Source organism: Lipotes vexillifer, unplaced genomic scaffold (genome assembly GCF_000442215.2).
Source record: "Lipotes vexillifer unplaced genomic scaffold, Lipotes_vexillifer_v1.1 scaffold4, whole genome shotgun sequence".
NCBI classification, from domain to species: Eukaryota; Metazoa; Chordata; class Mammalia; order Artiodactyla; family Lipotidae; genus Lipotes; species Lipotes vexillifer.
In genome coordinates this window covers 3,829,834-3,857,513 of record NW_006785876.1, presented here as the reverse complement: position 1 = coordinate 3,857,513, position 27,680 = coordinate 3,829,834, and the positions used below count along the sequence as shown (strand labels likewise).

At 50.3% G+C, this 27,680-nt stretch overlaps 1 protein-coding gene across 1 annotated transcript in view; it reads left to right on the top strand.

Moving 5' to 3' along the window:
- Window positions 1-3,325: 3,325 nt before the first annotated feature.
- Window positions 3,326-27,680, top strand: part of TRERF1 (transcriptional regulating factor 1) — a 35,419-nt gene continuing 11,064 nt past the window's right edge. The window contains exons 1-11 of the mRNA XM_007458217.1: window positions 3,326-4,732; window positions 6,159-6,205; window positions 7,097-7,247; window positions 8,300-8,542; window positions 12,012-12,396; window positions 13,579-13,645; window positions 14,691-14,830; window positions 14,965-15,068; window positions 16,584-16,659; window positions 24,299-24,387; window positions 25,984-26,097. Coding sequence (XP_007458279.1) covers window positions 3,326-4,732; window positions 6,159-6,205; window positions 7,097-7,247; window positions 8,300-8,542; window positions 12,012-12,396; window positions 13,579-13,645; window positions 14,691-14,830; window positions 14,965-15,068; window positions 16,584-16,659; window positions 24,299-24,387; window positions 25,984-26,097 — 2,823 coding nt within the window. The remainder of the gene's footprint in view (window positions 4,733-6,158; window positions 6,206-7,096; window positions 7,248-8,299; window positions 8,543-12,011; window positions 12,397-13,578; window positions 13,646-14,690; window positions 14,831-14,964; window positions 15,069-16,583; window positions 16,660-24,298; window positions 24,388-25,983; window positions 26,098-27,680) is intronic.

The following is a 27,680-nucleotide window of genomic DNA, read 5'->3' as shown; positions in this document are numbered from 1 at the left end:
GAAAGGGACAGAGACCAACTCAGGCTTGCTCCCAGTTGGAGGGGGCCTACTGCAGTGGTCTTCAAACTTTCTGCTTAAAATCCCCCATAAAAGGATTTTGTAAAACCATTTACCCTCTCACACATTTTTAAGTTTACGTCTACATTTTTTATTGTACGTCTGCCAAAGATGCAATTTCCAGTACATTGTAAACATTGAGATTTTTAAGTAAAACGATTGCATCACTGTTTTAAATGTATCCAGTGGAATCTAAACACCGTAGGAATTTGACACCCACCATCATCCATTTTAAAAATGCATGAACACGCTCTTCGTTAATAGTCAGTGTTCCTTTTTCTCCTTGAAATTTTACTTCTGTTTCACTTCCCCTGTGAAATTTTACCCTAATGTAATATATGTAATATGCTTTTGTGCTTAAAACTCTGTCGTTTGTTTCCCTGTCACGTTTCGCTGTAATAATTTCATATGAAGTTAAAACTTTTAAAATTTCCTGAAATCAGAAAGTTCTAAATACTAAAATTTTCTTCATGTTTGAGGTATAATTATGATTATTAATAGTATGCAGGCAATCAAAACAACATAAAATATATTCTAATTTGGATAATTAATAAACATAAAAACTAAAATTACATTGAAAATGTACATTAGGTGGTGATGCTGGAGACTTATCAAAGTAATTTTTTTTATGTAAATACATTGTTCTTTTGTTTGCTTTTTGGAGTTTTTTGGGTTGTTTGTTTGTTTGAAGTATAGTTGATTTACAGTGTTTTGCCAATCTCTGCTGTACAGCAGTGACTGTTTTAAACACATATACATTCTTTTAAAAATATTCTTTTCCATTATGGTTTATCCCAGGAGATTGGATATAGTTCCCTGGGCTATAGAGTAGGACCTTGCTGTTTATCCACTCTCAATGTAATAGTTTGCATCTACCAACCCCAAATTCCCAGTCCATCCCTCTCTCTCCCCGCCTCCCCCCTTGGCAACCACAAGTCTGATCTCTATGTGTGTGAGTCTGTTTCTGTTTTGTAGATAGGTTCATTTGTGCCATATTTTAGATTCCACATATAAGGGATATCATATGGTGTTTGTCTTTCTCTTTCTGACTTCCTTCACTAAGTATGATAATCTCTAGTTGTATCCATGTTGCTGCAAATGGCATTATGGTGTGCTTTTTTATGGCTGAGTAGTATTCCATTGTATATATGTACCACATCTTCTTTATCCATTCATCTGTTGATGGGCATTTAGGCTGTTGCCATGTTTTGGCTAAGTAATTTTTTTATTGACATATAACATACATGCATGTATGTGACGAGGTCTGAGTGTACAGCTCAGGTTATTACAGAGTGAGCACACCCATGCAGTTATCACCCAGGTCCAGAGATAGAATCTTGCTGGTGCCGGGTTATCTCTTCTGTTTTTTTATTTATCCATGGAAGAATACTATTTGTTGCATGAGATATGAGACAAGGATCAGCGTCGATTGTATTTCCATTTTTCATTTATATAGACGTAAACACTGAAAAACCCTCATTCACATAAACTAATAGCTAAAAATACAAGTTTTATTAAAGCAGGGTCAACTCAGTTCTTGATCTGCTTCTGAGTTATGTACCAAAAATCACATAGTGATCTATCACTAACAATTATATTTTAATTACTTCTATTAGGCCTTCCTAATGAAAAAAAGAATTGGAAACCACCCAGCTTGCAAAGAAGATTTACTACTTATTTATTAGTGTTGCTCACTTTCAATGTTCTGTGCCCTCTCGTGTGGCGGCTGGGGGAGTTATCCCTGGGGCATAAGCCCAGTTAAGATTTGGGGTGGAATGAGAGTAAGAGGTTTGTCTTTCTTCTGTAAAGGAGGAGGGCTGTTGTGAAAGAACAGGTGTAAAAGGACAACTCGCACCTCTGTCACTGGTTAACAGACATCTGGTCCTGTCCAAAACCATTTGACATGGACCAAATATGCTTTATGGACATTTTGGATAAGACCACATTTCAGAGACCTTTTGATGTGGACCAAATATCTTACAGACCCAATGTCTTATGGTTGTTTTGGACAGGACCAAATGTCCTGCAATTCTGTCACCCATCAGTTCTAGAAAAGGGTTTTTATGGAAATTGAGGATCTGGAAATTGATTCTCTTAAAGCTTTGAATGTGTGTGTATAGTGCTGGGAAAGTCTTCGTGTACTCCCAGGGGTTGACAAACCCCAGTTTGAAGTTCACAGAGGAACCTGTATGGCTTCAAATCAGACTAGACCAGTCACTCAAAATTTCCTAGTTCATGTTTCTAAGAGAGGGAATCTGATTGGCCCAGCCTATTTTTTTGAGTCAGGCCACATCATAGGCTTCCGACCAGGTGGTCAGCACTGGTGCACAGATGTTTCCCTGAGCAGGGACCCCAAGGAGGCAGGAAGCTGTGTACTGACACATGTACTGCTTTTCCTTGAAACTGTCTCTGGTTCTGTTCTTCTGCTAGAAATACGCTCTCCAGACTATGAGTTCCTTATCTGTTATTTTTTACCTTTTTATTACATGCATCTCTTTCCTCCTTGTACTGTAGTTATTCATGTGGCCAATTGCCTTTTCTAACTGTAAGCTCCTTGAGAGATGGCCCATGTCTTAATGATTTCCTAGCATTATGTCTTACACTTAGTAGATGTCTATGTCTAGTAAGTATTTTTTGACCAAATGAATTGATTAATGAATGTCTTCAGCTTCTTTATATCCCCTACAGGACCTAGAATAGTGCTGGGCTTTCAATAGCAGGGTTCCAGAAGAATGGATGAATTAATTAATCAGTGAGGAAAACAATGAATTAACGAATCAATGAACTAATGAGCCGTTGAGCAATGGCTTGAAAGTAAGAGAGTTCATATCTCACATGGGGGATCAGGATCTGCAGAATCAGTGTAAAGGACTGACATGTATGAAACTGGCTATTTCTGATCCAGTCTCCTGTTTTGTGTTTATTTCCATAATGGGTTGTGGTAGATACAGTTGCTCATTGCAAAACATCCAAGTAAATCCTTTCCTGTCCTTTGCATCTTGTCTTGCAGTTGTGAGCAGCATCTCTTCACCACCGTGGTGTTTGGTCCGTACCTCAGCCCGGGTGAGGATGTAAAACCCTCCGCCCTGCACATGCGTGGTAGAGGCCAACAGGAACACCTGGCTCCAGCCACAGTCATGGACATGTCAGCCGTGGAGTAGTGTGGACGCTTTCTCTCTGCTTCTCAGGGTTTCAGTCCTTTCGGGTTTGTGTCATTGATCATTTTTTATGGTTTTGTGGCTGGACGTTCACGATCAAGGCAGGCACCATGGGGGATCAGCAACTGTACAAGACCAATCACGTGGCCCACGGTGGTGAGAACCTTTTCTACCAACAGCCACCACTTGGCGTCCACGGTGGGCTGAACCACAACTATGGGAATACAGTCCCCGGGGCTGGAATGGATGCCCCTCAGGCATCACCCATCTCCCCTCACTTCCCTCAAGACACTCGAGATGGTCTGGGCTTGCCTGTTGGCTCCAAAACGCTTGGCCAAGTGGACACCTCAAGGCAGGGAGGGTGGGCAGGCCATGCAGGGCCTGGAAACCATGTCCAGCTACGTGGCAACCTGACCAACTCGAGCATGATGTGGGGGTCTGCAGCCCAGGCGGAGCCCACCGATGGCTACCAGTACACCTACTCCCAGGCCAGCGAGATCCGGACCCAGAAGCTCACCAGCGGTGTCCTGCACAAGCTAGACTCTTTCACCCAGGTGTTTGCCAACCAAAACCTGCGAATTCAGGTCAACAATATGGCCCAGGTGCTGCACACCCAGTCCGCAGTGATGGACGGAGCCCCTGAAAGCGCCCTCCGCCAGTTGCTGTCCCAGAAGCCCATGGAGCCCCCAGCACCGGCTCTCCCTTCCCGCTACCAGCAGGTGCCCCAGCAGCCTCACCCTGGTTTCACTGGCGGGCTGTCCAAACCAGCTCTTCAGGCTGGGCCGCACCCAAGCCAAGGGCACCCGTATTATGACTACCAGCAGCCACTGGCCCAGATGCCAGTGCAGGGAGGACAGTCACTGCAGGCCCCCCAGATGCTGTCCCAGCACATGCAGCAGCTGCAGCAGCACCAGTATTACCCGCAGCAGCAACAGCAGCAAGCCGGGCAGCCGCGGATGTCAGTGCAAGAAATGCAGCCGCAGCAGCAGCAGCAGATTTGCCCAGCGCAGCCCCAGCAGCTGCAGCAGCGGCAGGGTTCGATGCAGATACCTCAGTATTACCAGTCCTCACCCATGATGCAGCATTTGCCAGAGTCGCGGCAGCCACAGATGCACCTGCAGCCCCCTTCTTATCACAGGGACCCCCACCAGTACACCCCGGAGCAGGCGCACGCTGTCCAGCTGATTCAGCTGGGCTCCGTTCCCCAGTACTACTACCAGGAGCCCCAGCAGCCCTACGGCCACCCCATGTACCAGCAGAGCCACCTGCCCCAGCACCAGCAGCCTGAGGACGCTCAGCCCAAGACTTATCCAAGCGACAGGCAGGCCCAGGCCATGCTGAGCTCCCATGGGGACCTGGGGCCTCCAGATACAGGAATGGGTGACCCGGCAAGCTCGGACCTGAACCGGGTCAGCAGTGCGCTCCCCCACCGGCCGCTCCTGTCCCCCAGTGGCATCCACCTCAACAACATGGGGCCTCAGCACCAGCAGCCGTCTCCCAGTGCCGTGTGGCCCCAGGTATTCTCACAGTGGCTGTTTCTCCTGGTGTCTCAGTGTGCCCGTGGGCCAGCCAGAGCTGCATCTATGCAGTGCCCAGTCTGCTCTCCAAACCCCTCCGACACTTCTGTTCTTTATTTATTCCACAAACGTTAACCAGACGCTGTGGAATACAAAAGCAATTTTGACTCAGTCCTTTGCCCATAGAGCTTACAATCTCACTAAGGAGATGGCCAATACACCGTATCAGGTCCTGAATGATGCATGTAACGGTCAAGGCCTGATCAGGTGCCCAGGGACCACCACCGTGTCTGGTGCCCCTTAAGTCTGTATCCTTAGGGAATTTCCTATGAAATCGTTCCCCTTTTGGGAGGGAGACCATATTATGATAGCATCTCTCAAAGTCTAATGCCCAGAATAGGAGTTCCGTAGAATGTTGAATGGATATTGCTGGGAGGAGGGGAATGGGTTCTCTGGATAAACAAATTTGGGGTTTCTTAAAGTGAAACAGGCTGCAGTGCTGCTGGGCTTCTCAGAGCCTTTAATATGCTCATGTGCACTGCAGATCTCCCCAAGGGGGTACCTTGTGTAGTTGCAGAGGTGAAAACCTTAGCTGCCCACAGGATCCAGGCAGGTAAAGTCAGTAAGCAAAACGGCCTGGTATGAGATGATAAGGACTGTGTGGACTAGAGAGCAGACATCCCATCTAATGACATGCTTAGGATTTTTTAAAACAGTCCAGCCAAGCAAACCATGTCTGCAGGCCAGATTCAGCCTGAGGGTGATGGCTATTAACCCTTGATTATTTCCAAACTGTATTTGATCACAAAACTGCCTACTGTGTCCTGGGCACCGTTCAGGCCTTGGCGTGTCCCAAGTGCTACACTCAAGTGACAACAAGGTCGGGGGAGGAGGGCACCTTGAATAGGACTGGGGTAGATGGAGAGAGGGCTCCGATGAAGGTTGAAGACCAGGCATAAAGCCCCCTTGACCCTGTTTTGTTTAAGACTCAGGCCTGTAGTAACTGAGAGACTTTGTGAATATAAGAATAAGATGACATGGCCAAAGCTGAGGTCTCCCAGCGTGAGGCTGTGTCGTCCAGCCCTCCATTCGGGAATGGAGCCTGTCTGTGTACAGAGTAGGTGGACAGGGAGAACAGGAAGGAAGGAGGTGGGGGATTGAGTCCCGGTGGGCTTGTGGCTGGTGGGGCTCCATGAGGGGGCGTGGCCCCAAGCCAGGGAACATCAAGGGAAAGAAGTCTGGAAGCCTCAGGTGTGGAAGGGCAAAGGCGTGCGTATCTGTGAGCCCGGTCAGCGTGAGGCAGAGAGCGGAAAGAATCCTAGAAGTGTGCAGGCCCTGGGGTTCCCGCCGCTCAAGGACTCCTCCCATCAGAAACACATTTGTTTTTTTTCTTCTTTCTTCTGGTGTCCTGCATGGCTCAAAATAGATGCACCTACCTGACGGCAGAGCCCAGCCAGGGTCCCCTGACTCAAGGTAGGATGGATGCATGGAGGCTTGTTGGCATTTTGGGAGACTGGAAGGTTTCCCTGAACTGTCTCATGATTCATTTCCAAATTCAAAGTCAATTCCTCAAAGAAATTTATAATAATAATAGCAGCTATTGTTCTTGAGTGCTTATTATTACTCTATATCATATGTAATAAAAGTAGCTCCATGAGGGTTGGTGTGATTACCATGTGCCTAGCACATAGTAAGCACTCAACCACTGTTAACTATTATTATCATTATTATTTTACAAATGAGAAAACTGAGGCTCAGAGAGCTTAAGGTTGCACATCAAGAAAGTAGGGATGCTGGGATGGACTCCAAAGCCCATGTTCTGCCCTCTGTCCATTCAGTGAGTATTTATTTAGTACCTACTGTGTGCTAGGCATGGAACTAAGCTATGAGGATGCCCCAGTGAATAGTACAGTCTTGTTTCCTCCCCTCATGGGTTTGGTAAATAAAGACTTAGCCAGAACCTTACAAACTAAGACATGCAACCTGGAGGCTGAACCAGAAGACTGAGACCCATATGTTTAAGGGAAGACTTCTGGAAGAGGAGAGCCGAAGCTGATTCTAGAAGGGTCATAAGCCAGAGGTGGGAAAAAACCCAGCACCTGAAGGCCTGGAATGAAGAAAGACGTTTGGTTCAACTCTTGCATGATCTTGAGCACACCATTTCCTACTCTTGAGCCTCAGTTTTCCATCTGCAAATTGGGCTTAGTTCTCTGAAGGGAATTGGGGTGATACAAGTAGGGCCATGGCCATGGGAGCTCTGGATGAATGAAATGGGTTCATTGTAGGGTGTGAGGTCTTGTGATGAGTCACTGTTTCCCTTCATCAATGTGTGTGTCCTCTCCACTTGGTCCTACCCTTGAGCAGTGGCCAACCAAAAGGAGTGTTTGGAGAGCAGTTTGATGCCAAGAACAAGCTGACATGCTCCATCTGCCTGAAGGAGTTCAAGAGTCTGCCTGCCCTGAACGGCCACATGCGGTCCCACGGGGGGATGAGGGCCTCCCCCAGCCTCAAACAGGTGAGGAGGAGTCAGCCCCCGGTCCTTCCCAGGCCATGTGCTGCTTGCTTTGCTTTGCTGCCATCAGAGAGTGATGTGAGCCCCACTCGGGGAACCTGAGGAGGCATAGTCCTTCCCTAATGAAAGTACTCAAGCTTTGATGCTGGGAGCCAGCCAGGTCACACAGTCTCCGCTTCCACTGGCTTCATGAACAAGAGTCCAGAACTGAGGTGGTAGAAATCCTTTTAGGGGCTCCCAGCCTCTCCAGCTCCTGGAGAAGACAGCAAAGAAAACATGTTGATGCAAAATTGTTTTCAACTTCTGCTGCTGGAAGTACTCAAAACCAGGGTCCCTTGGGCCTTCCAGATCCATAGTCAATGGCCAGGGAAAGCTAGTGTGACCATCGGGCTCCCAGCCAGCATTTTCTGTTCACCAGGGCACTAGTGGTAGACTCTAGCGTCCGAAGACCTTTAAATGCCCTTAGGATTATCCAGGTAGGATACCCTTGTGGTGAACTACCCATGCAGTTTTAGAGTTAGATTAAAATTCAAAGAACTTTCTCAATTCTTTGAATGCTGTTAATCTTAATTTAAGTCTATGGAATTAACTCTGTTCACCAAAAACTTTGATGTGACCCAGGTCACTCCGTCTCCCGACCATGCCAGTTAAAACAGCTTTTCCTCCATTTGACAGATGAGTAAACTGAGGCCCATAGAATTAAAAGGCCCTGCACAAGAGCTTATGTGGTTTTTTTTTTTTTTTCGGTCTGATTCTAAGTCCGTGTCCTTTTCTTTAAAAGCAATGACAGCCACACAAAAATTTTTCTTCACTATTTGTTTTAATATACAAGTGATACACAGTCAAGATTTTTTAATGTAGAAAATCAAGTGCCTTGTCCATTGCCGACGGGCATCACTGGAGCCGAGGGACTTAGGCTGGCAGGAAGGAAACCACCCTGCAGCAGTTCTCTGTCACCCACGTGTGGTGTCCAGGAACGTTTCAGGAAGAGCAAAGTGCATCCCGCCATGAGGGCTGCTCTCAGCCCAGGATCAAAGCCTTTATTGTCTGTGTAGGAGGAAGGAGAGAAGGCCCCGGCGCCTCCGCCTCAGCCGCCACTGCCGCCTCCGCCTCCGCCGCCACCGCAGCTCCCACCCGAGGCGGAAAGCCTCACGCCTATGGTCATGCCCGTGTCTGTCCCTGTCAAGCTTCTCCCGCCCAAGCCCAGCTCTCAGGGCTTCGCCAACAGCGTCGCTGCCGCCCCCTCAGCCAGAGACAAGCCAGCCAGCTCGATGTCGGACGACGAGATGCCCGTGCTCGTGAGGATGACCCTCTCTCCCCCACACTCACCCCAAGGGGCTGCCCCCCACCTGCCTGCTGTGAGTTGCTGCTCTGCCCTGCCTGCCTGGGGTGGGGACATCCCTTTGCTTTCTTGGAGATAGGGACAGCTCTGCCAGGGCCACTGGCCTGAGCTCAGACGTGGCTTGGCCTCTCCAGGCTGAGCCCCCCGCAGCCACCTTGGGAATCCCATCCGTGTCCGCACTGCGTGCCACCTAGTAAACACCTGGCACTCTACCAGGCTAATGGCCTGGGTTAGATTCTGAGAGACCCGAAGATGTTCCTAGATTAAACAGAGGTGATAACTCAGCTGGTGATCACAGTTATTAAAATATGAAAGTACTGTCCCAGATAATATATAGCTACTGCCCAGGGTCCTGGCCCCTCCCCCAGGATCTCCAGACCCCCCCCAAATCCAGCAACCGAAGAGGCAACCCCTGGCACAGCAGGTCCTCCAGGCAGTAGCGCTGGCATCCATTCTGATGGTCAGTCAGCCTTACCATATGCTTAATATTTTCAGTATCACCCCTGTGTAAATAAACACCCTCAGAGGACCGGATTCATTAAGATTCCCAAAGTAATTCCCCTGAGACACCCACCCCCCAATCTCAAGAAAGCAAAGAGATTTGTGTTTCTTATTCACTGTTCTTCTCTTTCTCAAGTTCCAAGCGCGTCACCCAAGCAGCTTAGCTTGGCTCTGGGACAGAGATCTCTCTCACTCTCTCCTCTCTCTCTCTCTCTCTCTCTCTCTCTCTCTGTACCTCTCCCCCTCTCTCCCTCCCTCCCCCCCTCCCCTGGGGAGTCTGTAACCCATGTGATTGACTACATCAGATTTGTCCCCTCCCCACAGAGTAGTGTGCTGAGTCACATTTGTCCTCACAGAATAGGTAGCTGCTGGGATTCCAGGAGACACGAGTGGGGCTGGGCCAGAATAGGGATAAGGAGGATAATTAAGAGAACTAGAAAAATCCAGAAAGAGCCTTTTTGGTTTCCTATGTAATAGCAGGGCCCAGAAGAGGAAAGACAGATGGAGAACCTCTGGAGGTGAGGATTCTCATCAGCGGGCAGGTCTCGGGGGCCAGCAACAGGCAGAGAGATGAAACGACACAGCCAAGCCCCCTCTTTGCCCAGGGAAGTTCCTCATTTGGTGGGAGGGATGCTGTTTCTACCCTTTGGAAACTCTCAGCCTGAAGCTGGAGAAAGTAAGGTTCGTAGTCACACAGGGGTCAGAGCCCCAGGCAGCAGCCCCGCCCCAGTTCAAGACAGAGCAAGGCAGCAATGCCCTGCGTGTGGCTGGTGGGGGATATACCTGGGGAGCTAAGGTCATTAGGGACTGGGATGAGGCAAGGGAAGTTTGATGTGAGTTTGCTTAGAAGATCGTCACGAGGGGAGTTCCAAGTAGGGTTCTGGAGGCAGAGGTGAACTTGGTTTTGTGGGAAGGGTGGGAGAGATACTGTGAGGAGATAAGCCGAAATGGAAGCGTGTAGATAGGACTTGAGTAGGTGTGAGCAAGGTCCTGACACTTAGTATAAAGAAATCAAAATGTCCAAGTAGGAGCCCTGTGTTTTAATCCCCACTCTGCTCCTAGCCATCTGGGATGCAGCCAGCCGAGACCCTTCCCCTCTCAGAACTTCAGTTTCTCCCTGTTCTGGGTTTGGGGGGCGGGGGTGGTGTTGGCCTCCTCAGTGACCGTCACCTCTCTGGGGAGCTTTTAAAACCTCTCAGCGCTTGGCCCTGTCTCCAGCTTGGCTGGAACTCTGTAAATGCTTCCTCCCACCTGACATCCAGGTCTGATATTCCGTGGGCCTTCCCTGGCCCAGGGTCTCAGAGCCTTGCCTGGAGGATTGGAAAGTCCCAGAATAGAGCTGTTGTAACAGAACCCAGAGGCTCAAGTAGAGAGAGCCCGAGAGGGACCTTTGGCCCTGTGGTCAGAGGTCTGGCTTCCAGTGCAGGGTTGAAGTCACTTGGGATCCTCAGGTGACCCCATCCGTTACCCAGGAACCAGGTGTGAAGTGTCAGGATGGCTCCCCAAGTTGGGGGCACGTGCACCTTCTTCCCAGTCCTCAGCCCCCTCTCTCCACCTCAGCCTCAGGTGGTGAGGAGCCCCCCTGGTGGGGAAAGGAAGCAGGTTGGGGCTCTCTGACCTAAGGAGAGCCCCCTGGGGGCCTGGGGGTCCCCGCTGCCCCTTCCCCTTTCCTCACCTTTCTGCTTCCCTAGACTCCCCTCCTGGGGGCTGGGACGGCACCCCAGAAGACGATGAAGCTGAGAGAGACAGGAGGGGCAGCCTGAAGTGCCGAAGGCAGCAGAAGGGGCCCTGAGGGAGAGGAGTCCAGAACTGAGGGGTGACTGGGGCAGGTCACATGGCCTGGAGGAGGCTGGTCACATGACCATGGCCAACCCTTCCCATCACCCCCTGCTGCCTCCTACTCAGGCGCCACCCTGGGCACAGGGATTGCCAGGGACCACAGCTGTGACGAGCACTGGCCTGCAGGGCCTGGGAGGGCACCACAGACTGCCCAGAACTTTTCTGCAGGTATCCTCACAGCCCCTCCCAACCGCACAGCTGCCTCTCCAGCCACACCCAGCTCTCGGTTTTTCTGGGCTGATGCTGGCACACAACCAAGTCTGTTTGTGTTTGGCTTTGGCATGCCCTGCTTATCTCTTTCCGTGCGTGTGTTTACTTATTAGTATATCTGTATCCATGTGGCAGATCTTCCTTCCAGAAGATGCTTGGTTCTGCTGGAATAAAATAAACTAACACTGCTGACAGGAAACCAACCTACGAGGAGGGTTTGCCACAGATAAGCCACCAGTGCTGGGAGCAGTAATGAGGGGTGGTGAGGGGGGGAGGCTCACCAGATCCACTTCTAGGAGAGCACATGAGACGGGCCTCAAAGATCCGGGATGGCTCTCCTCAACCCTAAGGTTACCTTGAAGAAGACCCCAGTGTGGGTCACTGGCCCTGGGAGCCTTGGCCAAGGCCTGACCCCCTCTTCCTGCCCCACAGCCTCTGCCCAGCTTCCCTGAATAGATTCTTCTGTCGCCGCCTCAGAACATGTGTTATCTGTCCCCGATGTCTGTCCCCGGGGAGCAGTGGGGAATTAAAGGGCCCACTCAGCTGGATTCCACTCACCAGATGGGAATGCAGTGATAAGCAATAAAGAATGTGAATATATTCTTTCTTGCCCACCCACTATTCCTGCCACCCCCATCCCTCTCCAGACATGAGGGATTTCCTCCAAAACCAAAGTTTTCTCCCTAATCAAGCCACCGGATCTCGCCTTGTCTGAAGTGGATGTGGCCGTTTCTGAAGGCGGAGGATGCTGGGGTCAGACGAGTGGAAGGGAGGAGGGGTCCCCGTTAGGACATCAGTCCCCCTTCCCTCAACCTGTGGAAAGGGCCTGTGGGAAAAGCCCGAGTATTTGAATCGGATCATTCTTCCCGTTGTAGGAAATTCCCAAGAAGCATCAGCCAGCCTTGGCCAAAGCTGAGGAAGCCCTCAAGACCGCGCCGGAGAAGAAAAAGTTCCGGCACCGGCCCGAGCCGCTCTTCATCCCGCCTCCGCCCTCCTACACCCCCAACCTCGCCGCCTCGCACTCTGGCGCCACCCTGTACCAGAGCCAGCTGCGCTCCCCGCGCGTCCTGGGCGACCACCTGCTCCTCGACCCCGCCCACGAGCTGCCCCCCTACACGCCCCCGCCCATGCTCAGCCCGGCGCGCCAGGGTTCGGGGCTCTTCAGCAACGTGCTCATCTCGGGCCACGGCGGCGGCGCGCATCCGCAGCTGCCCCTCACGCCCCTCACGCCTACGCCTCGCGTGCTGCTCTGCCGCCCCAGTGAGTCGCCCCTGTCCCCGCCTCCGCTCCCTCAGGGGCGGCACCCCGACTGTGCTGGGTGCTGCCCCAGGAGGCCTCGCGTTCTGTCGTCTCGTTTTCCACAGACCTTGGCGGTGGCTCGATTCTGTGTACCAGGCAGTGTGCTAGGTGCTAGAAATAATTAGAACACGTCTTCTCAGGGGAAACACAGTCTAGCCGCGGAGACTAACGCGTAGAGCGATAATCAGAATTTCTTTGGGATAAGGAAAAACAGTTGAAGTGTGCTGTGGATAACCGTGTAAGACACCCAAAATAAATGTACTAAGTAGATGTACAAATGGGATTATATTGCAAGACCACACCTCATATTTTAGCATGCTGTGTAAAGATCAAGCAGGAGGGCTTCCCTGGTGGGGCAGGGCTTAAGAATCCGCCTGCCAGTGAAGGGGACACGGGTTCGAGCCGAGGTCCGGGAAGATCCCACATACCGCGGAGTGCCTAAGCCCATGCGCTGCAACTACTGAGCCTGCGAACCACAGTTGCTGAGCCCGTGTGCCACAACTACTGAAGCCCATGGGCCTAGAGCCCGTGCTCCGCAACAAGAGAAGCCACCGCCTGCGCACTTCATCGAAGAATGGCCCCCACTCACCGCATCTAGAGAAAGCCCATGCACCACAGGGACGATCCAATGCAGCTAAAAATAAAAATAAATAAAAAATAAGTTTATTTAAAAAAAAAAAAAGATCAAGCAGGAGAGGCCTGTAGCCAGGATCTCTTTCTGGAGCAAGAATAGTTTCATAGAAATAAGACAAATTAACAGGGGAATTCCCTAGCGGCCCAGCGCTTAGGACTCCACACTTTCACTGCAGAGGGCCTGGGTTCAATCCCTGGTCGAGGAACTAGGCTCCCACAGGCCCCACGCACACAGCCAAAAATTATTTTTAAATAATTTTTAAAATAAATAAATAAAAAGCTTAGCAGACCAGAGTGGGGCAGCTGGCCACTCCTTACCCTGTGTGAGAAGTGGGGAAACGCTAAGCCACGTTGCTCCACATTCCATCCAACTCCTCGGAGACTGCTGGGGTAACTCTGGCATGGGTTGGGTAGGAGAGGGGCCCTGTCATGACTGTTTAGGTAACTGCTCATTTAGTTTCTTCAGTACCCTTCCCTGTTGACCAGTGACCCCTGGTTTTTGTGCTTCAGACAGCATCGATGGCAGCAACGTGACAGTCACCCCAGGTCCTGGAGAGCAGACCGTTGATGTCGAACCGTAAGGAAAAGCCAATTATTCTTTAGAACAGATGCCTCAGCCTAGAAAAGGGATGGGGAGCTTTGAGAAGGGTAGCTAGTGCTTCTGGGATCAGAGTGGCCACTGGGCAAGAAGTTGTAGAAAATGTAGGATCGTGGTATTTCTCAAGTACTGTTGTTTCCCTGTAACTGCCAGTATTTCAAGGCCTTTTCTAAAGACTAAACACATTAAAAGCAAGGAGCCTTGTGTTTGGAGAACCAGGCGTCCCCATCTGTGGCTCCGTGAGCCAGTTTGGTTGGGGCCACATGCCTTCACATCCCCAGTGACATTGAGACATCTGTCTCAGGGTGCCTAGCTCTCCACGAGGCTCCATCCAAATGCCCTTGATCCCCCAGCCCCTCCCTAAGATTCTTAGCTGATCCTCCAAGTGGCCTTGTTGAGTAGTTGAGTTGGGGGGTATAATGGAAGAGAAAGCTGGTTATTTTCATGGATAAGCACAGAAGAGGCCAGATGGTAGAGTGGTGAGTAGATTGAGTCAGGAATCAGGAAACCTGGTTCCAGCACCGTTTTGTTATTTGATCTTGATCAAGTTAACCTTTCTAAGCTTTAGTTAACTCATCTATTGAGTAGGAATAATTATCACTGCCTTGCTTACATCACAGGTCTTGGTGAGGTTCAGATGGGATCATTTATGTGAAAGTGGTCTGAAAGGGCTAAAAAATGCAATAAGCACTTTGTATTTGTCCCATTGGGTTAAGTGGTACCCTTGGCCATGCTCTGGGCAGCTGTTCCCTTGGAATTAGGACCCTCCCTCTCCCAGTTATAGGGAGCTTTGAAGCCCCAGGCAGGCTTCTCCCTTGCTCCCCACAGCATCTCTCCCCAGTCTTAAAGCTGTTCCTTATCCCAGTGGAAAGGCCATGCCTGGAATCTTCAGATCACACTGTGAGGAAATGCCCCTGCATTCTTCTTGCAGAAGGAACTGGTTTCCTTCTTTTTCAAGTCCCTGACAGTCGCCCTTGGTCTCAAATTGAAGACCACACTGTTATTTTTCTTCTTGTGATTAAAGACGCATCAACATTGGCTTGAGATTCCAAGCGGAGATCCCAGAACTCCAGGATGTCTCTGCCCTGGCCCAGGACACACACAAGGCCACACTGGTATGGAAGCCCTGGCCAGAGCTGGAAAACCACGACTTCCAGCAAAGAGGTATTGGCAGCATGGGAAGAACTGGGCAGGAAGGGCTGGATCCTCTCCCGGGGGCCTCTGGCTCCAGGATCGGTTTGTCTTTCCGGTGACCCTGAGCTCTTTCTGATGCAGTGGCCTCTCTTTGTTCCCAACAGTGGAGAATCTCCTGAATCTGTGCTGTTCAAGTGCGTTGCCAGGTGGAGGGACCAATTCTGAATTTGCTTTGCACTCTCTCTTCGAGGCCAAAGGTGATGTGATGGTAAGGAACTGTGAAAAGGAGGCTTCCCAGTTCATATGCTTCATGTCAGAATTCTGAAAAGTATTTTACCAAGGTTCTGTGTTGTTTCATGCCCCCCACAACCAACTCTTAAGATGATGACCAGTTGGTGTGCCTCCCATGTTCCTTATCTCAATGAGTAGGCCAGGATTTGAAAGCCTGCAGAAAACCTCCAGTTGGATTTCTGTTTACACAACTGTTCCTAAGTAATAATGATGGCAACATCTGTTTTGGGAAACTAGAATTTCTTTTCAGCAGTCTTGTAATTCACATCGGGGAACAGGTCTGCAGTGATGGAAGTAGAAGGCCTTCCTGAAGCAAGGCTTGGCCTAAAATAGCCTGTCATACTCTGCTCGTCATTCCTCCCTACCTGGAAATCAGCCAGAGTTTGATGTTCATAGAACCGTTTGCTCCCCTAACCAAAGTGAAATGTTCGCTGTGTGTGCACCATCTGGTGTCATTCTTCCACTTTTGGCACAGTTCTCTGGCATCCCCAAACCAGAACTTTGGTGCCCTTTTCCCAGAATCAGAGCTGACCATTTGCCTGCTCAACCTGGACCCCTGGCTGGAGCACTTCGTCACTAGCCTCAGCTTCCCCTTTAGTAAATACATGATTCTTATACCAGAGCTAACCTCCTGCTTTTTTGATTTTATGAAAATGTGAAAGTAAACAAATGTCCCAGTACTACCTTCTCATGAGATTACTGATACCCTTCAAGGGTTCTCTAGAATGTTGGAGAACTCTCCTTGACCTTTTAAGATCAGTGCCGCAGAGCCGTGCTTCTCAAACTGTTAACGTGCACGCACATCACCTAGGGAGTCTTGTTAAAATGCAGGCTCTTATTCAGCAATTCTGGAGGTGGGGCCCAAGGTGCTGTATTTCTAACCTGCTCCCAGGGGATACCCGTGCTGCTGGTCCATGGACGACACTTGGAGTAGCAAGATTTGAGATCCCCCAAACCATCCACAGCTCAACTCCACCTGCACCACTTTTTTATCAAAGTCAGTGAGGCTGAGGGACGTAGATTTGAAAGGGTTATTTAGCAAGGCTCCCTGGAAGGACAGTGTGTAGTACAGTTATTACTAATATAGCTGTTGATGTTCAGTTGTAATGAAACACGTGATTTTTCTGCAAAAACAGTTCCAAATCACCCACTCATTTCCTTAGAGACTCAACCTCCAAACAGAGGAGGCTCCACCATGTCTCTGAAGCTGGGGCCCTCACCAAGGAAGGAGTGGGGTTTTGGCTGCCACCTGTGTTTTTGTGACAAGACCAGCTGGCTGCAGGCATGGGCGGAGGAGGTATTAGGATGATGAGTCCTGTTGGGTGCTGACCAGAAGGAAGACCCCAAATCGGGGAGTCTCCTCTGTTTTTCCTTCCAGCCCCCCAACCCCGGGCCCTGCAATGCTGGCCCGTTTTCCCCATTAGGCAGATGGTCTTCTGAGGACACAAGCCCCGTGACTGACTCTCGCCTTTTCTCTCCCATGGGTCTGCAGGCTGCTCTGGAAATGCTGCTGCTGCGGAAGCCAGTCAGGTTAAAATGTCACCCTTTAGCAAATTACCACTATGCCGGTAGGTTGCCCGGAGCCCTGTGCCCCCTTGCTTCCTGAGAGCGGGCTGTCTGCGTGTTGGTTGTGTCCCCTTTCAATAACAGATAGCACCCATTCTGTCCTGAGCGCCGCTTGTGCTCTCAAGGCCTCGGGGGCGTAGGTGGTGGGGCAGCTGTGTCTGCTGGCTGGTCGCTGTTGGGCATTTGTCTGTCTGGGCCTCCTGCCCCTCATGGGTGTGCCAAGAGCTGGGCGACAGGGGACAAGGCCCGCACGTGCAGCAGTGAGATCGGTGCACCCGGAGGAAGAGCCACAGAGGGTAGACCACAGAGGCAACAGCACACAGCGGCCCCTGGGCTTTGGGATCAGTAGACGTGGATTCACGTCTTGCCTGCACCCCGTGGCCTTCTGCAGCCTTGGTTTCCTCACCTGTAAAGTGGGGCTCATACTCCATCCCTTGCAGGATTTTGTGAAGATTTGAGAGAGTATATGGAGCCCAATGCCTGGCACAGTCTAGTAGCTTTTATTATTCATTGGTTGAACAATTGATGAGCACTTCCTATGTACAGGAAACTGTGCTGAGCACTAAGAGGAGGAAGTGACAGATGTAGACAGATGTAGACAGAGTCCTGTCCTGTGCAGTTTGGAGTCTGCGGGGTAGGCAGTTATTAAATGACAGATCACTAATGGCAGGAGAAAGACGTGTACATGCACATGTATACGTGTGCATGCACAGATACATGTACACGTACACACACACGTACATATACATACGAGTCTCTCTTAGGAGGGGGTGGATTAACGATGGCACCACCAGTACGAGGGAAAGAGGACACCCCTTGGAGAGTTGAATGTAGTGAGAATTGTGCAGAGAGAGTGAAACAGGCTGGGGAACCTGCGGTGACAATGAAGTTGGAGTCAACATTTGTATTTCCGTTAACTAGTAGCCCTGTCCATTCTGGGGGTCTCCACGAACCTGCCTGGGTTCTCTATTTCAGAGAGGGCTGTATCCTCCAATGCCCCTTGGTTGTTAATCATTTGAAGGTGTCTCTGGTGCCTGGTGGGACCGTGCGTAGATGGGTGCTAAGTACCTCAGTGGCCTTGGGGACCCAGTAAATACCTTTTCCAGTCCTCGGTCCAGGCGGCCAGATGTGGCCTCAGGTGAGGGCTGTTCTGCAGATTCCAGCATGTTCTCGGGGGGGCTCCCTGTGACCCCACCACCGTCTGCCTTGCAGAATGGGCTCCTCTCCCGAGTTGGCCCTCTTGCCTGTCATCACAGGGTGGAAAGGCCTCAGAAGCCACTCACCTGAGCATAGCAAGCCCGGGATGCCTGCCTGTGGATCGCTCCCGGCACACAGGCTGCTGCTGGCACTAGGCAAGCACAGAATGGACACATTGGATAAGAAATCCATCACGTAACCCCATGGCCTCAAGGAGCCAGTTTCTTAATATTGTCTCCATCGTTTCCTGCTTGGTGTCTGCCCCAAGTGTGGATAGAAGATGTGGGAGTTCTCTCTAATCTGCCATGGAAACAATTCAATCCTCTTAATTCCCAGCGTCATCTGCTGCCCATTAAACCCTGACGGGCCGTCCAGCCTCCTGGAGCCTGGGTCAGGCTTCTCTGCTTAGCAGGGAGACTTCCCTAGCATCTTCTGTGGCTGCTCTCGGCCCCTGGGGTGACTGGGGTGGCCAGCGCCTCTGGGCTGCTCATCTCCAGCTGTGAGCAGCCTCGTCTGGGCCCCAAATCCCCTCCAGTTCTTCCCAGCATGCCAAGCAGGTATTGTGATCTTTTTAGTGTGTGTCATGACATAAAAGAGATGGGAAAGCTATGGGCTAGAAACCACCTCCACCCCAAACAACACCAAACAACAACCTTAAAATAGTACTAAAAGCTTTGAAACTAGAAGGCCCTAAACTCTGCTAAAATTCAGTGATCTTCGGGGGTTGGGGGTTCCTGGGAAATCCTTTGCCCCTCCCTTGCACCCTTTCCCTATAAGCAGACCAGGAAGCACTCTTGTTGCTTCCAGAATCCTTTTGACCCTTGGAGACAAGAGAGGTGGAGCTGTCCGGTGTGAAGGGTTGGTGTCCCATTAGCTGTGTGTCCCCAAGAAAAGGGTGCTCGCCTAGGTCTGCCAGTAATCTCTCTTCTCCAGGAAGTGATCACAGACTGGGCCCCAGAGAATCTTCTAGAATTATGAGCACAAAGGACAAAGGTCACAGATCTCTGAAGTCTGGCCTGACTCCATCCCCTTGGCGGTTCCCTTCCAGACCACAGAGGAGGCCACAGAGTCTACGCCCGTCACATGCCCCAGCTAACAGCCGCGACCGCCTTCCGCCCTTTTAACCACCCCACCCTCTGACTGGTTCCGGGTGTCGGTGAATCCCACCCCCATGGCCCCGTCCGGCCTTGGCCTTCGTGCCAAGCCCTGTTGGGTTGCTCTCCAGCAGGACCGTCAGCTCAGGTCCAGCCTCACTGGGACACTGTCTTCTGAAATCTCCTTTGCTTCCAGCTCTGCGGCTGTGGCCAGTGTCACTCCTGCCCGACTCCAGCCCTGGAATCGCACCCCAGGCTTCCAGTTGTCTAGAGAGAGGTCAGACCTCCCCGGCCTGTGCCCTGGAGGGAAGGTGGCAAGATTGGTTTCAGGGGTGCAGACTGTGAACTGGGGGGAGACAGAGACAGGAGCCTGTGAAAATCACTTCCCTCCTGACCTGCCCTTCCACCCCATCCCATCCCATCCCAAGCAGTTCAGTGAGAAAAGGAAAGAGCGACCAGTGCTGGGGCCCAGGAGAGACATCAGTGTAGGTGGGCAGCTTGCCCAGATCCGGGGGCAGCTTGGCAAGCCCGGAAGAGCCCTGTTAAGATCCTCAGAGGAAGGGGGCTGTCACAGTGGCCCCCAGGCTCTCTAATTCACACCAAGGTGCCCGGTCCAGACCTCTCTCCGCACCCTCCGCCCGTAAGTGGCAGTGGTTGTTTGCAGTGGCTCCCAGTCAGCGGTTGGGTTGGGTGGGGAAGGCTTGAGTGTGGGTCTGTCAGGGTGACAAGGATGCCTGGTTGTGATTAGAGAGCTTCCGGCGTCTTTGGTTTTTCCATTGAGCCGGTCGTTCCTGCAGATGGGCACGGAGTGAAGGGGTGTCAGACCTGGCCCTGGGAGTCTTGGCAAGGGTTCAGCGGAGGCTACTGTGGGCCCCCACCACAGCCCTGACCTGACTCCGGAGATGGGAGAGACCTGGAGGGAATATACCCGTTCAGTCGGGGGGGAGGCCTGGTCTCTGTCTTGGAAGCTGCCCCCAGTTTGGTGAAGAGACAGAATTACGTTCTCCAGCGAATACTTTGTAAGAAGCGCAGCTGTGAAGTCATCTCACAGGCATTCTTAGCCCATGTCGCTAGCTGGAGAGTGATCCCCTGAAGGGCAGGAATGGAGTTAATAATCACTCTGCTGCTTTGCCTGACGTGGCACTTGTGGAAAAGAGGCTAGTGGACAACCTCAGGTTCTGGATTCAGATCAAGGCTTCCCTGCCTTTGGCCTCCAGAGGGAACTTTGGTATTACCCGGTTCACCTGCACCCCTAAAAAAATTACTCAGTCTTCACCCATCATGGAAAACCTTTCACGGAAATGAAGATCTGGTGTAAAAACAGGTCCTCCTTTTTCTACAATGAACGTGTCTTTCTTATGTAACTGCTATAACAGCAGCATCAAGAACAGTTTTTAAAAGCTTGAAAGGAAGACAGAAAGGCCCTCTTTAAAACATACTGTGCCCAAACTTTCTCTCACCCCTCCATGTCGCTTTTTAATTGCCTGCATTCGCTATAGATTGCCCCAAATTTTCGCCACCATCCCAGAGCCTGTTTCCCAGCAACCGAAGCTCAGAACGTTTTTCCTCTGGATACTGTTCCAGCACCAGTTTCCTCCAGTTAATTAGGCTCTTTGTAATTAGCCTTAATCGTCTTGTTAGGGACCCCTGCTGATAATAGCCCGCTAGCCAGGAATCCCCAGGGAGAATGGATGGGGGCGGGGTGAGGGTGTGTCATCAGCCCGTCAGCCCCAGGGACATGCTGAGTGGACAGCAGGGATCTCAAAGGGGGAGGGCAGGTGAGGAGTTGGGGCAGCCCCCTGCCTCGGTTTTGCATTTTATCCTGGACTTTGTTCAAGAAATAGAATCCAAGAAGGGCTGGCTTAGAAAACCTTGTCCAAGAATGAGGGAAATGCTCCTGCCAGACAGACCCCAGGAGGAGAGACGCTGAGCCTTGTCGGGATTACAGGAGGATTTCGGGGCAGGGAGGAGAAAGCTGCAAGTTACAGGCAGCCCAGAGTAAGGCTGTGGGTCAGCACACACACGACAGGAAACGCTTCAGGGACCGGCAGGCTTCGTGAGTGCCCACAGATGTCAGCAGGGGACAGCGTATGTCCCACAGCTGCAGGCTGATTTGGAATCTGCCGTCCGAGTGGCCAGATCTAAAACATTCTCTGTGCACATAATTCGGACTAAACGCTGCCAGTCACAGCATGACTGTCAGGATCCCCGAGTCACAAAAGAGGAAACTGAGACTCAGAGAAGTAAACTTGCAGGGGCCCCAGAAGGAGTGAGTGGCAGAACCAGGTTCGCAGCCTGTGGTCTCCTGCTTAGAGTCACCCCTTTTATCACAGCACAGTGACTTTACTATTTGGGGCAAGTACATCCAGATATTATGTCTATATACCCGGCTTCAGCCTGGGAATTCAGCCCCAGAGCCCAGGAGTGGATTCTCAGTCCTGTGGGCAATCCCATGATCAGGGTGCAGTGAAGATGGAGCATGAGAACCCATGGGCTTGTCTGGCCCTGCCTCTGCCTCTCAGTTTGTGGACACCCTTTTTGGACAGACACGCACGCACAGCACAGTCGTGTGTGCTAAAGCGCAGACCCTAGGACTGCATAGGGGAGCCATCTCTCACCGTCTGAGCACCTCAGGTGGGGGGCAGCACAGAGAGGAAATTGCGAGGGTGCAGCCCACTTCCAATCCAGGACTGGTGGTGTCGAGTGGACACTCTGGGATTGGGAAGACTGAAGACCCCATCACAGCAGCAGCCCTAAAAACCACCAAAGAGTTGATGGGGAGAAGGCCTCCTTCCCCCGTGAGGCTTGAGGATACCCCATAACTTCACCTTCTGGAGGTCACTTCACCTTCTGTGGGGTTACAGCTGGAAGGCCATCTGGGGACATGTAGGGACATACCTCTCACGAGTAAACAGACCTGGGGACTTAACACTGCGGTTTGGACAGTAATCAGATGACAAGCTTGACGTGGGGTGGAAGAAAGCGTGTCCACCATAGAGGCTGGGTGCTGGCTGAGAAGGCTGCGTGGCCCTGTGAGTGTCTCACGGGGGCTTCGAGCTGCACTCTGACTTGGGAAACGTAGGATCTGGCTGAGGGTGGAAAGGATTCTCATTCATCTAATTGGGGGTTTTCATCAACAAAATATTCCCTAACTTCCTATGTGAGGTGCAACCCAGAGCTGCACAGACTGGACCTGCATCAGGGCAGCACAGCAACCTCCCTATATGCTTGTCCAGGGGCTCAGCTAGTGTGACATGTCTCCATCATGGTCCTCTTACACCATTGCCTCTCTGATCTCTCTTTGCTGTTTTAATGGATACCTAAAAGGAGCCATGACTCTTTGGTCTTTCAGTTGTTGGTTCAGCCTTTCTGTGTTGCTCTTTCTGTCTCTGCCTCTGGGCAATGGGAGCAAATGGGAGCTGGGACCCGAAGCCCTTGAGTGTTGGACAGAAGTTGAGGAATGGTGATGCAAGTGCTCCAGAGCTCCAAACCCCACCGACATGCTCTGCTCACATCCACTCTAGCAAAGCCTCTCCAAGCCTCTGGCCCCACTTCTCCCTGTTACGACGGTTTGCGCAACCAGAGATGTCCTGGTCTCCAGAACCCGTGGAAGAGGCTTCCTTCTTCCGAGGGTTAATCAGAAAGCTGCCTTCCTTCTAGAAGTAAAGAGAGAAACTCACAAACCAAAGAAATCAGGTGGTGGCCCTACTTTTATAGAGGCCTGAAGCAGCCCAGCTGTGGAGAGCATATCCTGCATCTGGAGCCAGAGCTCTTGGCTTAAGGACCCAACAGGGAGTCACACAGAGAAGGTGTTTATTTCAGAAATCTGAGCTGACATCACTGAGTCAAATATTTTCTCAAGGACCCAAGACTGTCTGCCTCCTGCCTGCCTGCCAGGCGTGGTTTCACTCGTTTGAATGATTTGGGCTCAACCTTTTGAGGGAAGAAGCAATTCAGGTTTTCTTACTTTAGCCCCTCTGTCAAGCATAGCAAAATGGAAATCTTGGGCTTGTTCTGCTTGGAAGGAAAAATGCTATAGTTTGGGGGATTACAGCTCTGAAAAGTAGAGGCTTATCAAAAGCCCAGGCATGTACCATCCAAAGAATCAGAGATACAGGGAATTCAAAAAATTAGAATGAGGCTGAGTTTCTGCAAACCAGCCACAGTGATTGAGCCCCCAGAAGTAGGACTTGCCTTGGAAATAGGTCAGTACCATTCTCTGTAAACATCTGCATATCCTGCTTTGACATGAATGTCAAGTTCAGCCAGCAAAGCAAGATGCACCAGCCCGGCACTGCAGGGCCTCTTCTTCATTGGTCTGCAGATTTGTCAGGAACCGGTCCCTCTCACCTCCCAGCCTCATCTGCTTTCCCTCTGCTAGAACCCTGTAGTTGAGCCGTACTGGATTACTGCTTATTTCTTGAACACCTCCATTTTCCTCATCTGTAAAATGGGTAGCAGTAATACCAATCTTACAGATTGTCTGTCGAACCAAATGACTACTATCTGTGAAGTACTTTAGAGCCTGGCACATAGTAAGCACTTATAAGTATTAGGTTTTTTTCCCCTTGTGTCTTGCATGTAGTAAACACCTAATAAGTATCTGCCGAATGGATGAATGAATGAATGACGTGTCCTCTCACTGCTTGCTTCTGACTTCGCACGTGCCACTTTCTCTCCCCAGAATTCCCTTCCATCTCCTTCTTGCCTGACTTGCTTCTGTGTCTTTTTAAACCCCGCTCAAGTGTTCTCTCCACCTGGAAGCCTTCCCGGCTGCCCTAACCTGAGTGTGGGGTCCCTCCTTTGTGCCCTATCGGCACCCGACCCCTCCCTTCATCCTCGCAATCATCACCTTGAATGCGGGGCCTCCTGGTTTTCTCCCCACTAGATTGTGAACATCTTGAGGGTGAAGACTGCTGAATCCAGCACATGTGAGGATCGCTTGCTACGTGAATGCTTGCCCTCATCCTAATTACATAAAAACTGTAGCTAAACTCCATTAAGCATTCATGGTTTTCCAGTTACTAAGCTATAGACACTTTTTGGGCATTACCTTCTTTAACCTTCACAGAAATCTTAAGAGGTGGAGACAATCAGAATTATTCCCGTTTGTAGGTAATAAAACTGAGTCTTAGGCTCAATAACTTGCCAAGGTCAAGGCCACGGCTGAGATCTGAACCCAGGTGTCAGGGCTCCTAACCATTACACTGCACTTCCTGTTCAGAAAGGAGTGTGATATGTATTCTATCACATGCTGAGCAGTTGTAGTTTGTAACTTAACTAAGTGAACCAGCAACCACAAGTGAGGAGAACTGAGCTGTTTTTTAATGAAATGTGTGTTTTGTTGTAGGTTCGGACAAGTGGACCTCCCTAGAAAGAAAACTGTTTAATAAAGCACTAGCCACTTACAACAAAGACTTTATTTTTGTACAGAAGATGGTAAGTATTCTTACAGTGTTAATAAAAATAATATGTTACAGGGACTTCCCTGGCGGTCCAGTGGTTAAGACTCCGAGCTTCCACTGCAGGGGGCACAGGTTCAATCCCTGGTCAGGGAACTAAGATCCCGAAAGCTGTGTGGTGCAGCCACATAATAATAATAATAACAACAATAACATGTTACATATATAGCATTTCACAGCAAAGTAGAGCTCTTTAACAAAGATGAAATAGCGCTTTATCCAGCACATAGGCCCTAATTGGCTGAGAGATGGTTTAGGCCAAAAGTTACAGTGATTCAGAGTGTTTCAGCAAAATGATGAATGATGGAGCCATACTGAGTTATTAAGATGCTCAGGTCCACAGAGAACAGGGTCCCAGGTGACAGCTGCCACTGGCTCTGGGCTGGGCCTCAGTGTTGTCCCGGGTTCATGTCTCCTGTCCTTAATCCTGGGCCTTGACTGGATGAGAATCAGAATAGGTGGACTTTTTCTCGAACTTGCCTCTGTCTTCAGATCTGAATTCGCACCCGCCTTACTCTGCCCTGGAGGCCACTGGACCCTTTGCTGCCCTCTATCCCAGCAGCTCCCAGGCTCCCATCTCTCCAGGGTCACCTTCCCCCGGGACTGGTCTGTCCTCAGCCTCATTCCTTAAAGGCCCCGCCCCTTGTTGACTGATGATGGATTCATGTGTCGTGCTCGCCAGGCAATGCAGAATTTAAAACAAGGGTTCTCTGGGACTCTGTCCCCCCTCCCTGGGTGATTCTAATGTAGAAATTCATGATATCAGGTGGACGTGAAGGGGCCACCTTTGAGGAGACCAGACTTCTGAAGTTACTCTTTTCATTCTCACTATGCAGGTGGCCATGTTCCTGCCCCCAAGGGGACAGCCAGCCTTTTTATCTACCTCCAGAAAACCCACATTATTGAGCCCCACTTTGAGCTTAGAGCACTATGAACTAAACAAAGGAATGTTTTTTCTCTTTAAAACACATTTATCTTTGCCCCTTTGTGGGAGAACAGGGCAAGCCTTGTTTTCTACAAACACGAAGCTCTTGTCATCATAACTTTTGTCTTATATTCCTGTTCGATTACTAAGGAACATTTTTCATAAATAGATTTTGAATGTCAACAAGTTGGAGAGCCAAATACATTCAAGCATTTGAAAAAGCATTTGCTGCTTTATGGGTTAAAAAAGGGAACGAGCTCTCTATGGACGAATGTGAAAAAAATCTCCAAGCTCTCTTGCGAAAAAAGTCAAGATGCAAAGCAGTACATAGAGTGTGCTACCTTTTGTGAGGCAGAATGGTGTGGAGGAATATATTTTCCTGTTTGTTGGTATATGTGTAAAGAAATTCTGGAATGACACCCAAGATATGAATAAGAGGGGCCAGCTGTGTTGCAGGGGGTAGGGGGGGACCAGATGGATGGATGGATGGATGGAGAACGGGTGTGGGAAGGAGATTTTTCACCATGTATATGTTTTTATTCAACTGCATAAACCTAATACCTATTACAAACTTAAAATTGCACAAAAGCTTGCTGCTTTGCACCCTGCCCACTGCTGGAGCTGATCTTGAGGTGCCTTTCCCGGCAGGTGAAGTCCAAGACGGTGGCTCAGTGCGTGGAGTACTACTACACGTGGAAAAAAATCATGAGGCTGGGGAGGAAACACCGGACACGGCTCTCGGAAATCATCGATGATTGTGTGGTGAGTGAAGCTGCCCGGGTGCTGCTTATTTGGGCCCTGCTCCTGCCCCATGCCCAGGTCCCTAAGTGGCTGGCACTGGTGGGTGACAGGCCAGTTCCCAGGTGAGATTCAGGCCTTGATTTCCTGGGATGACTAGGCAGAGGGAAGGCAGTTTTGGGTTTGACCCGCAGCCCAGTGATCAGTTAAGGAGATGAGGGGCTGGCTTGCATTCCAGGGCAGGTAGGCACAGGGGGAGTTAAACCGTGGTGGTTCCAGCCTTGATGTGGGTGATTTATAAGACGCACCCCGACATTCTGGGATAGCATTTCCTGATCCTTCCACAGTCACAGATGTTCCTGACCAGAGAACTAACATGCCTTAGAAAGACCTAAGCGCACTAGGATTTTACACAGCTTCTGTGAAGCATGCCCAAGGAGCAACGTTGACCTCTAGATGGCGCCAGGAACTCTCAGTTATTGGGGAACTGGTTAGCAGTGTGTAAATTATTCTGATCCTCACATCACCATTTATCCTTGGTACTGATTTCCTTCATTAGCAGACAATCCAAAGTTGTCTGCGTATTAAGATGAAGAACCTACTAAAGACATCACTAGGGACTTCCCTGGTGGCACAGTGGTTAAGAATCCGCCTGCCAGTGCAGGGGACATGGGTTTGAGCCCTGGTCCGGGAAGATCCATATGCTGCAGAGCAACTACGCCAGTGCGCCACAACTACTGAGCCTGCACTCTAGAGCCCCCGAGCCACAACTACTGAGCCCGCGTGCCACAGCTACCGAAGCCCGCACGCTTAGAGCCCGTGCTCTGCAACAAGAGAAGCCACTGCAATGAGAAGCCCCCGCACTGCAACGAAGAGTAGCCCCCACTCGCTGCAACTAGAGAAAGCCCGCACAGCAACGAAGACCCAACGCAGCGAAAAATAAATGTTAATTAATTTTTAAAAAAAAGAAAAGAAAGAAGGAAGTTTTAAAAAAAGACATCACTAGATTGAAATCTTCTCTGAACGCCTTATGTGTGGCTTTGGAAATTACTACCACTTTTGTCCTTACGGTTAACTCTCTTCTCTGCATCCACAGCCAAAGGGAAATCTTCTCACATGTTGTGGAAAACACGTATGTATGTGTAAAAATTACGTCTTACAACAGATTACTAAACTCTCGTCTGCAGCCATCAGGGAATGTGTTTGGAATTCATAAATATCGTGAATATTTGTAATTATACTTTCATTCCCAATTGTGTCCCCCATGTAAGTGTTACTAGCACATATGTGGGTTAATCTCTTTCACAGACGTTTACATAGTGCTTCATACGTTCCAGACATTGTACTAGGAGGCACTTTACACATATTGACATTTTTACTCCTTATACCAATTCTATGAGGTAGGAAACTGAGGCACAGAGCCTAGGTAACTTAGCCATGGTCAAAAGGCTGGTGAGTGTGTTGTCTGAGCCTGATTCCCTGGTGTAACACTTAAGAGCAAGCAAATGCAAATCCTCTTAGAGAAGTGTAAAAACACTTGGACTGGGCTTCCCTGGTGGCACAGTGGTTGGGAGTCCGCCTGCCGATGCAGGAAACACGGGTTCGTG